The sequence below is a fragment of the Eurytemora carolleeae genome, unplaced genomic scaffold, assembly GCF_000591075.1.
Source record: "Eurytemora carolleeae unplaced genomic scaffold, Eaff_2.0 scaffold11, whole genome shotgun sequence".
NCBI lineage: Eukaryota > Metazoa > Arthropoda > Copepoda > Calanoida > Temoridae > Eurytemora > Eurytemora carolleeae.
This window is the reverse complement of record NW_019396030.1, coordinates 105,471-117,696: the sequence shown is the minus strand read 5'-3', so window position 1 is coordinate 117,696 and position 12,226 is coordinate 105,471. Positions and strand designations below refer to the sequence as shown.

General features: G+C 30.3%; 1 protein-coding gene across 1 annotated transcript; it reads left to right on the top strand.

Moving 5' to 3' along the window:
• The first annotated feature begins 10 nt into the window (after positions 1-10).
• LOC111695820 (uncharacterized) lies at positions 11-12,187 on the top strand. The gene is made up of 18 exons (XM_023465268.1): positions 11-45; positions 304-355; positions 868-893; positions 2,345-2,772; positions 3,415-3,482; positions 4,145-4,197; positions 5,378-5,432; positions 5,787-5,883; positions 6,159-6,266; positions 6,934-6,972; positions 7,215-7,279; positions 7,956-8,006; positions 8,233-8,285; positions 10,199-10,261; positions 11,055-11,180; positions 11,679-11,741; positions 11,795-11,884; positions 11,991-12,187. Exons 1-18 carry the CDS (start codon positions 11-13, stop codon positions 12,040-12,042), a joined length of 1,524 nt encoding a protein of 507 aa, XP_023321036.1. The 3' UTR covers positions 12,043-12,187.
• The last annotated feature ends 39 nt before the right edge of the window (positions 12,188-12,226 follow it).

Genomic DNA, 12,226 nt, shown 5'->3' with positions numbered 1-12,226 from the left:
AATTTTGTACATGGTCCCAGCAGTTCTAGGAACCAGTAATTCACGGTTCCATTACTGAACAGTAGTTCATGGTTCCAGTACTAAACATTAGTGCATTCTTCCACCACTGTAAAGTAGATTCTATAAGTAAAACAATGTTTTTATTCAGTTATTTCTGTAAAGAACGCAAATCTTATTGTGTTAGAAGTTCCGTTAAAAAGCGACATTTATTATTAAATATTTAGTCCCTTCTGAGTTTAGTCCCTCGATTCTAAAAAGAATTTAAATGTGAGATGAAACTGTGATGTATATCTGACATTCCAGGCAGATTCAAGCCTCCTACACTTTCAGGGCCCTAGATTTAGCTGTAGAAAAGGTACAAAATATTTGACACATGTTGGTTACTTACTAGAATATAAGATAGGTAGGTTGAGGAGTTGGTTACTAACTAGAATATAAGATAGGTAGGTTGAGGAGTTGGTTACTAACTAGAATATAAGGTAGGTAGGTTGAGAGCTAGAATGTAAGGTAGGTAGGTTAAGGAGTTGGTTACTAGCTAGAATGTAAGGTAGGTAGGTTAAGAAGTTGGTTACTAGCTAGAATGTAAGGTAGGTAGGTTAAGAAGTTGGTTACTAGCTAGAATGTAAGGTAGGTAGGTAGGTTGAGGAGTTGGTTATTAGCTAGAATGTAAGGTAGGTAGGTTAAAAGGTTGGTTATTAGCTAGAATGTAAGGTAGGTAGGTTAAGAAGTTGTTTACTAGCTAAGTTATAAAGGGTGTTGGTTGCTGAGCGGAATTTTGCATTTTCTCTTTTCTCTAAAATTTATTAGTTGAGAACAAACATTACATCTAGTTTTAAAGAAAATAAATCTTTGTTATATATGTTTCAGGGCTCCAGGTCCCCGTTATACCAGAGGTAGATAGATAAATCTAAATATGGAGAGAGGATTAATGATGGAAGATGTCACTGTTTTCTATTCAGTATAGCCTAGTTTCTAGAGTATTAAACCTGTTACTTGTAATATTAATGGATCCTCTCTCCCTTGTATTCTTCTTCCTATTCCTGGTTTCGAAGAATATATCTCAAGGTTTAACCCATCCTCAACCCAGCTCCCAGTATGCTCACATATCAAGCAATAGAAGTGAACGAGACAAAGATCAAATAAATACTCTCCACCATTTAAGGTCACAACGGAATTGAGTCTTTGTCACAAACTCAAATTTTCTAATCCCTATATCTTTGGAAATTGATGTTGTAGACTTTTGATATTTCAAACTAAGATAATTTGATGCAACAGAATTCATAGTTTGAAATATCTAAGGTCTACGACAATGGGTTGCAGAGATATAGGAATCAGAAAATCAGTGTTTGTGTCAAAGACTCAATTCCTTACAGAAGCAATTAGAGAATAAAGTTCCTGACTAATCTTTTTAAAACAGTCTCTTTTTTAGCAGAAGTTTCATCTTAATCGGAAAATGAAATAAACTGAATTCATTTCCCCCGGTAGAATTCAATTTCCATTACTTTCTCTTGTGAAACATAAAAATGCCTGAAAGAAATATTGCATGATACTAGCACTCTCTGTACTCCTATACCTGTGTTTTCTTTTTTAATCCAAGATTCACTTTCATCAGATTTGGATTATTTTGGAACCAGGAAACAGTAGGTTTGGGAAAGGGTTTATGCATAAAATAATTATTAGATTAGAAAGAGATGTTACCGAAAAGAGGAATAGAATTCTAGACATGCATGTGGAACTTTTCAGAACCGTATACCAATAGTAAAAAAAACTCTGCATATTTCAACATTTTCATTGGATCAAAAATATTGGCTCGTCGGAAAAGTTCAGGGTGTCCCAAAAGTTCCTTTCATGGTACTACGGCTCTCATCTTCGGTCGATTTAGTTATTTTTGTATATTTTCTAAGAAATGAATTGTAAGCAATATTTCGAATAGAAATATTATTAAAATAAGAATTAGTGAAATTCATTTATTTCAATATTTCCAATTCTTTTTGTATATTTTGTATCTATTATTTTATAATTTTTATATTTTCTTCATATTATCTCGATACCAATGTTCAACCAAGCTAAAATGGCAAACTTCAAGCTGTCAAAACTTTCTTAATAGCAGAACCTAACAGAGCGTTTTTTGTAACACCCTGTATAAAGAGCGGCTTTAAATTTATATTTTTAAAGAAAAGAAAAGTGAGAAAACAAGAATGTAAAGATTTGTGATGTTTTTAATTCCTAAATATTTTTCTCTTTTCATGATAATGTTCTTTCCAGTCTGGTTGCATTTTCATTCTTGAATTGCTGTCTGTTTCAGGCTTGTTTTCATTCCTGCTTCTAAATAATTTATTTCTAGGACCTGGACCGATATTGGAGAAGTGTATGTTGAATCTAGGATTCCCAGAAACTTGGAGAAAAACAAGTCCGATGGAGAAACATTTAGTAACGAAAATAATTATAAGTATTCAAATTTTGAATCTACAATAAAGCCACTTGAGATTAGGGCGACAGATTATCCTATCGAGCATACAGATCTCCAGTTTACAGAGGTTCCTGGAGATTCCTCTAAGTTTACAGGTGTACCTGAAGATTCCTTTAATCCTGATAATATTTTTCAGTTTACAAATATACCCAGAGAAACCTTACCTCAGGAGAAGTATGAAGAAACCCAGAATGTTTCTCCTACCCTTGAGAAACTGAAGGATATCAAGTTTATAAAAGTACCTGGAGTATCCTCTCAACAACGTCTACCTGTCCCCCCAGATATGCAGCAATATTACAAAGGTAAGATGTGTTAAATCCTAGAGATCTGAAAAATAGAAAAACAACTCTTCAATGATTAAATAGCAAAGTAATTAATTTTAATAAAGAGCTGGGGATAAAATACACTTCAAAACTTGATGAAATAAAAAAGATAAGAAAGAAATATTAAAGTTAGATCCAACCAAGCTGAAGTTGGATTACAAAGCTGAAACTTTAATTAGATTCTTTTTATAAGTTTTGTTCATGAGAGGAAATTATTAAGTTGATTTAGTTTAATTGATTAGATTCATTTACGAGACAGTAATTGACAGTTTTTTATATAGAACGTTAATAAACACTATATCCTAGCATCTTTGTACGATTTCATCCGTATTTTTGTATCCCTGTATCATTGTACAATTATATTCTGTGTACTTATTTTCTTGTTATCCTGTATCCTTGTATCCTTGGATCCTTGTATCCTTCTATCCTTGTATCCTTGTATCCTAGTATCCTTGTATCCTTGTTTTCAAGAATCCTTGTTTCATGTATCCTTTTATTTCAGTATCACTTTTTCCGTGTATCATTTGTCCGTGTTTCCATTAAGCCATGTATTTTTGTATCCTTGTATCCTTGAATCCTTGTATCCTTGAATCCTTGTATCCTTGAATCCTTGTATCCTAGAGAAGGTTGGATCTGGGAGAAGAGTTGGACGGCAGATAGTTCCCGGAGTATATAGTTGCGGACATCAGGAAAGGATCAAACTTTGAATTTATTGGTTTCAACAGAGTTTTTTTTTGTAAAATTTTTGAATTGGAATTAAGTCTTTGAAACAAATTTTCTAATCCCACTGTTTGCACAGACCTCATTTCTTTCAAACTATAAATTATGTTAGATCAAATAATTCAAGTTTTAAATTTCAAAGGTTTAAAGCATCAGGTTGCAAAGATTAGAAAAGGATTAGAAAATTTGGTGCACAGATTTAATTCCAATTAATTTTTTTTACAAAAATAAACTCTGTTGAAACCCAAAAAGAGACAGGCTTAAAGGGGCTGAAAACGTATTTGAAGTGACCCCAATTGTTGGTATTTCCGACTCACGATAGTACCCTCAAAATCTTTGTCTGATTAAGAATAATTAGAAATTCGTTTTTCTCATTTATTGTTTTCGAAAACTGTATATTTTTATATGTGCTTTCTCTGCAAAAGTGACTTGTATATTTCTTGCTTCAGAAACGATAGAGAAATTATCAGAAAAAATACTTTTTTCAAACCAGCAAAACGACGCATTTATGATCTAAATAAGATTACCGTTGTGAATTGCGCATGACCTTCATTAAATTTAACGTTTTTAGAGTAAAGATATTTTTTTTCATCAAGAAACCTTAAAAAAAGTACGATAAAATAATGTTAAGGGAAGTGATACATTTATAAATATGATCAACCCGCACTATCCCAGTCATGACAGGTTAGTGGAGAAGTTAAATTTCATTTAATCCATTCAACACATTCATTCGTTTATTTTGCAAATAATAAATGAAAATCTTTAAAACTTTTTGGTTTTAAGTTTCAGATTGTCTCATGAAGAAAAATGCTATCTGTCTTGACTAAATAACAATGTGACAAAATTGGTGTACATTTTTTTCTATTGAAATGTAGTAGAAAATAACTAATTGTGATTTTTAGAAAAGGAATTCAGTTTTTTCCACAAACTCAAATTTGCTAATCCCTATATCTGTGCAACCTGATGGCTTTGCAACTTTTATTTTTCAAACTTTGACTATTATTTTTATTATATTATTTGACCTAACAGAATTGAAAGTTTGAAATATCTAAAGTGTACGACATTGGGTTGCAAAGATATAGGGATCAGAAAATCTGAGTTTGTGGCAAAGAATCAATTCCTTTCAGTATAGGGTATATAAAATCTAAATAATATAAAAAATGGATAATAAAACCTTTAAAAGTCAAGAGAGGACAAAAGTTAAAGGGATAGGAGTCGGCCGAGTAAACATCTATGCAGCGGATATTTGAGGAGTTAAGTCACTGTGATTTAATGGTCTCAAACTCTCAAGCGAAAATCTATGAGAATTTTGCCAATTACTTCTTATAAAACCCAAAGCTAGCAACATGTGATTTAAAATTTACATGTAAAGCATAAGTAAATTATAGCGGTAAAATCAAAGCCCAAGGCGTTGCGACACTTCAAAGTCGACCCTGTCTTAAACATTGATGCGACTTTTTACAAGCAGCCTGAATCTATGTGAAGTTTGAATTAGTTTTCTGAGCAGAGTGTTCTATTATTACAAGATCTCGTCTATACTTTTCTGTTCAATAATACCACAGAATTATTTTAACTTTTATACTTTCGACCTTTCTTCTGAGAATACTAGAGATAACCAGAGGGTTGGGGAGGGGTACCAGGAAGGTGTTTAAAATAATGCAAAATTAAATCAGAAAAAATTGAAGGGATTTAAATTTTTTTCTCATTTTCATGGTTTTTAAAAATTTTTTAATCTTAGATCTAAAGTTCAATTTAAAAAAAAATATGGACTTGTTAACATTTTTCCCGCATTTAAAATTACTTTTTCATAAAACGAAAAGAAAAGATAAAGCTTATTATTTGTAAAAATTAAAATCATTTCCAGGGTGGCTGGAACATGTCAATTCCGTATGTTGGTTGAGGATTCATCAGTCTGTCAGGTAGATAAAGATTAACGTGAAGGGTTGACAGTGGATGTTTTTGGTAGACATTGGTAAAATTTGGCAAACATAGGCAATACATAGAAAACATATAGGCATAGATATAAAGTAAACAACGCTGAAGGTTGTCCATAACCAACATAGGTTAACATAGGTTGACTTTGGTAGACAAACTTAGTTTATGGCTGACATAGGTAAGCAAAGGAAGACATAAGAAAACAATTAGACATAGTAGACATAGTAAAATTTTTGATGCTGGTTATTAAATGCCCCTAAACTGGATTTTGACATCAGTCCTGCTTTGAAAGATCTGAATCACTTTTCTTAAAATCCTATTAAAGACAATTATTACAGGTTCGGGTTGATTTTGTTGATACCGAGATGTTAGCTCCCACAGCTGGAGATTGTAAAGATCAATACCTGGTTGTATCCGGGTCTATCTGGCCTTCAGGTGGGATTATTTAAAGAACCATTTCACGGTCATTCAGTTGTATTGGTTTTAGTCAGCAAGTCCACTTCACTTTCAAATATTAAAAGTAGATATTTCGTATTTACCGTACATTTTGTGCTAGTGTTTTAAATATTAAAGCATCGTATTACAATTGTCCTGATGTTTTTCAAATAGTAGATCAGATTAGCGAAATTTTTTTTTTCTAAAATAGTTTAGACATACTTTGCTCTATCTAGTTTGGTGTTTATTGAAGAATCTAATTTGATACATTTTAGGGTTTCATAGACTATGCGGAATAAACCCTGATCAGCACTTCTACCTTCATCTGGACAAGGATATTGGGTTCCAACATCTAGACTTTACAATAACATCTGTATCTTCAGGTATACTTGGAGCAAATTCAGGAATTCTTTAGATATTTAAACAAAGGTTGAGATTTCTAAATATACTTTATAAAATAATATTACAATAGACTGTACATAATAATATTTTAAGAAAATAAGTGATCTTGGCGAAACATTTGATCGACGATAGCAAAAAATTTGCTTAAAACGAGCGTTCCTCAAATATTTCATGAGGCAATACTTCTACAGATTCATTTCTTTGGTTAAATTTTATAATTTTACCAACAGAATTATCAAAGTAAAATATATTATTGAGTTTAAGATTTGTATGAAAAATCTTTTTTTAAGTAATGCATACTTTATTGGGTTTCAAACTGCACAAAAAGAAAACAAATTCGATAAGTGTTATATGTCAAATTGAATAGGAAGCATAATGTACTAAGTTACTAAAATTATTTAACGATATGATTTAAAGATATATGTAAATTTTCAAACTATGATAATATTTTTGCTATAAGATTTAAAGATTTACACAATACATATATTAAAATCAACACACATATTAAAATAATATATTAAAATCAACACATATATTATTTGAAAGAAAGAAGAACTGAAGAGATATCATATTTTGTTATATATTATTATTTATAAATGGCAAATAATGTATTTTTTTATCTAAATTATTCAAACCTGAACATTTTAGGAATTCCTTACAAGTTTGGCCTATGGATTACTCAAATAAGTAAGTTATTTATATTAACATCGATGAAATGAGGAAGTGATAAAAACCAAAAAAAATACTTGAAGCAGCATTTTAAAAAAAATCCAATTTTTATATTTGACGACGCACGTATGTATTCATCCGGGCCGTCCAAATTTTAACCCCAAATTTTTAAAACCTGATGGTGTAAATATTTGATATTTCAAACCTAGATTGTTTGTTCTAAAAGCAATGTCGGGTACTTGAGCTAGTATTATATAAAGGTTGTGGAACAGATTCATCTGTAATGGCTCCTGCAGGATGTACACAATATCATTTTGGTAATCAGGTAAACTACCATTCAATATATTCAAGAGATTAAAGGGACTCTACGCTTCAAGTACAAGAGAAACTGCAGTGTGTATAAATACCGCGTTCTTAAGTCTTCATTTCTGAACATAGTTGAAATACAAGGTTATTTACAATAAATGAGACTTTAGACGACGTCCTTAAATTATTAAAACTAAAATAATTTAATGATAAAAACTGTACAATACTGCTTTAAATAGTATTTTAATGGAAAATTAAATGATTTGTTAAAAAAAAGAAAGGATTTAAGCAACAGGGACCCAGAAATGTAAGTTAAAAGATATAAAATAGATATTGTACAACAGAGACCCAGAAATATAAGTTTAAAGATAAAATAGATATTGTACAACAGGGACACAGAAATGTAAGTTTAAAGATAAATAGATATTTTACATTCGTTTCCGAAGTCTCTTCCTGTACGAGAAACCTTTTAGTTAAAGAAGTGTACTGCAATTTCTGGGACATTAAATTTAATTTCACTCAGACTGAGTTTGGTTTTGTTCCTTCCAGAAACTGTAAAAACTAATTTTCTGAATAAAGACATGGGGTTTCCTGGTTCATCTGTTTTGGTTGAAATGATCTTTTATTGGAAGACGACATATGTAAACACATTCAACTTTCAAATCTTTTTAGATTATTAAAAAATGTTTATTCAGGGAAGTTTGAAATCTTTCAATTTCGAGGGGGTTCAGTACCTAAACAACCAGGTTAACAATTTATTAAAAAAATCCACTTTTGAAAGGTCGAGTGACTCAGAAATACTTTTGGAATCGTATTCGAAACTATTTAATGTTGATTCTCTTTTTCTATGTATAACTGGACATTTTTCTGAGCCATCAAACCCCCTTTTTAAAATACAGAAATCAAGCCCTTTATTGTACAAAATTATGTACAAACAGTGTATAATATTTGTATTATAATTTTTAATGCTAGAACTATAAAATCTGCATAAGATCGGAGCAGGGGGCCTGCTTTGGAGAATTTAGGTAAAGAATGCTTAGAACAAATCTTTGAAAACGTTTTTGTTTGACTTAGTAATAAACAGCAGACATGTAAATCAAAAGAATAATAAATTTTGCTTCTGCACTGAGTTTGTATTTTTTCATAAACTCCAGACAAAACTTTGGGAGTCCAAAACATATAGAGAAACAAAATATTGGACATTTAAGGCGTAAACGACGAATAAAGTGGAGAAAATATAAGATTAACTTAAGATATTGGACAAACAGCAGTTGTTTAAATAGATTAAAGAAATTATAAGATCATGATATTTATGTTGTCTAGAGATAACACAGACTAGTTTATGTTAGAAGATCATGATATTTATGTTGTCTAGAGCTGACACAAACTAGTTTATGTTAGAAGATCATGATATTTATATCATCTAGAGCTGACACAAACTAGTTTATGTTAGAAGATCATGATATTTATATTATCTAGAGCTGACACAAACTAGTTTATGTTAGAAGATCATGATATTTATATTATCTAGAGCGGACAAAAACTAGTTTATGTTAGAAGATTAAGATATTTACATTATCTAGAACTGACACCAACTAGTTTATGTTAAAAGATCTTGATATTTATATTATCTAGAGCTGACACAAACTAGTTTATGTTAGAAGATCATGATATTTATATCATCTAGAGCTGACATAAACTAGTTTATGTTAGAAGATCATGATATTTATATTATCTAAAGCTGACACAAACTAGTTTATGTTAGAAGATCATGATATTTATATATTATCTAGAGCGGACAAAAACTAGTTTATGTTAGAAGATTAAGATATTTACATTATCTAGAGCTGACACAAACTAGTTTATGTTAGAAGATCATGATATTTATATTATCTAAAGCTGACACAAACTAGTTTATGTTAGAAGATCATGATATTTATATTATCTAGAGCAGACACAAACCAAGTTATGTTAGAAGATCATAATATCTATATTATAAAAAGCTGACACAAACCAGTTTATGATTTATATTATCTAGAGATGACACAAACTAGTTTATGTTAGAAGATCAAGATATTTATGTTATCTAGAGCTGACACAAACCAAGTTATGTTAGAAGATCATAATATCTATATTATATAAAGCTGACACAAACCAGTTTATGATTTATATTATCTAGAGCTGACACAAACCAGTTTATGTTATAAGATCATGATATTTATATTATCTAGAGCGGACAAAAACTAGTTTATGTTAGAAGATCAAGATATTTACATTATCTAGAGCTGACACAAACTAGTTTATGTTAGAAGATCATGATATTTATATTATCTAGAGCTGACACAAACTAGTTTATGTTAGAAGATCATAATATCTATATTATATAAAGCTGACACAAACCAGTTTATGATATTATATAATTTAGAGCTGATACAAACCAGTTTATGTTATAAGATCATGATATTATATAATTTAGAGCTGACACAAACCAAGTTATGTTAGAAGATCATAATATCTTTATTATATAAAGCTGACACAAACCAGTTTATGTTATAAGATCATGATATTATATAATTTAGAGCTGATACAAACCAGTTTATGTTAGAAGTTCATGATATTATATAATTTAGAGCTGATACGAACCAGTTTATGTTATAAGATCATGATATTATATAATTTAGAGCTGATACGAACCAGTTTATGTTATAAGATCATGATATTATATAATTTAGAGCTGATACAAACCAGTTTATGTTAGAAGATCGAGATATTGATGTTATCTAGAGCTGACACAAACCAAGTTATGTTAGAAGATCATAATATCTTTATTATATAAAGCTGACACAAACCAGTTTATGTTAGAAGATCATGATATTATATAATTTAGAGCTGATACAAACCAGTTTATGTTATAAGATCATGATATTATATAATTTAGAGCTGATACAAACCAGTTTATGTTAGAACCAGTTCAACAGAGTTCAACAAATAAAAACAAAAGGTAAATTGATAATATAAATACTTATATATATACATATATATATGCGTATATATTTATATAAATTAACCCTTTTATATGTAATTTTATCATCTTGGACGTACAAATAAGCGGTTTCAGTTTAAAATGCACAAAATATTTTGTCTGGTATAGTTCTGTTTATCTAGGATAAAGGATGGGTCTGGTATAGTTCTGTTTATCTAGGATAAAGGATGGGTATGGTATATTTCTGTTTATCTAGGATAAAGGATGGGTATGGTATATTTCTGTTTATCTAGGATAAAGGTTGGGTCTGGTATAGTTCTGTTTATTTAGGATGAATATTTTGTCTGGTATACTTATCTTTAAATAGGATGAAGGTTGGATCTGGTATGGTGCTGTTTATCTAGGATAAAGGTTGGATCTGGTATAGTTCTGTTTATTTAGGATGAATATTTTGTCTGGTATAGTTCTCTTTATCTAGGATAAAAGATGGGTATGGTATATTTCTGTTTATCCAGGATAAAGGTTGGGCCTGGTATAGTTCTGTTTATTTAGGATGAATATTTTGTCTGGTATACTTATCTTTAAATAGGATGAAGGTTGGATCTGGTATAGTGCTGTTTATCTAGGATAAAGGTTGGATCTGGTATAGTGCTGTTTATCTAGGATGAAGGTTGGATCTGGTCTAGTTCTATTTATCTAGGATGAAGGTTGGATCTGGTATAGTGTTGTTTATCTAGGATGAATGTTGGATCTGGTCTAGTTCTGTTTATCTAGAATGAAGGTCGGGTCTGGTCTAGTTCTATTTATCTAGGATGAAGGTTGGGTCTGGTATAGCTCTGTCTGCTGCTGGAGATGAGAACTGTGCTAGGGATTATCTTCTTATCCCTGGAGGAACATCAAACCTTACTCTCAGCAAGAATACTCTTAGTATAGACAGGTAAATCTTCAAAATTGTAAAGTAAGATGTTCTTGAAATGTTTTTGAGATATTAATTTTAATTTAACTTTAAAAGATATTAGGATAAAATTGTGATACCGTGTCATCTGTACACTCAGATATTATAGTTAAATATCCTGGATCTACTATATATTTGTACATCTAGCTAGATATTATAGCTAAAGATACTGGATATACTGTATATTTGTACACCTAGATATTATAGCTAAAGATACTGGATTTATTGTATATTTGTACACCTAGATATTATAGCTAAATATCCTGGATCTACTGTATATTTGTACACCTAGATATTATAGCTAAATATCCTGGATCTACTGTATATTTGTACACCTAGATATTGTAGCTAAATATCCTGGATCTACTGTATATTTGTACACCTAGATATTATAGCTAAATATCCTGGATCTACTGTATATTTGTACACCTAGATATTGTAGCTAAATATCCTGGATCTACTGTATATTTGTACACCTAGATATTGCGGAGGATTTCTGAACCCTAAGAATGGAGAAGAGATTGGGGCGTCAGTCTACTCAAGGTACTTTAAATTTTTTTTTTCTCAAAACGCTGGAAATAACATTGTTTTTGTAGAATATCCTCCAGTGTTTTCTGGGTTCAGTTTATAACTGGTAGACCTGATATAGAAGATCATCCTAATAATCTACATGGTCCTGGAGTAAGGTATCTACCTCTCTATTTAGAATGGGTTTGAAATTGATAAAATTTATTACAAATTTCTTTTTTCTTTAGTATTTTCTAAACAAACCATGCATTTTTCCTTTTTCAGGTTGAGATATTTTCAGATAAAGAACTGCTTGAATACAGATCTGTTTAACTAAATCTTAAAAATGCAAAATAGTTTCAGGAATATTTATTCTCTAATCAGGGTTTTCTTATTAGTACACTGGACATTTATTATCTAAAGTCAGCATATTATATTATATTTTATTATCTAAAGTCAGCATATTATATTATATTTTATTATCTAAAGTCAGCATATTATATTATATTTTATTATCTAAA

What these genes read in the sequence shown, in the direction of transcription:
- LOC111695820 (XM_023465268.1), top strand. Translation starts at nt 11, where the DNA reads ATGGTCCCAGCAGTTCTAGGAACCAGTAATTCACG. An exon ending in CCTATGGATTACTCAAATAA is followed by an intron (nt 6,973 to 7,214) that starts GTAAGTTATTTA and finishes TATTATATAAAG; the next exon opens with GTTGTGGAACAGATTCATCT. An exon ending in AATATCATTTTGGTAATCAG is followed by an intron (nt 7,280 to 7,955) that starts GTAAACTACCAT and finishes ATGTTTATTCAG; the next exon opens with GGAAGTTTGAAATCTTTCAA.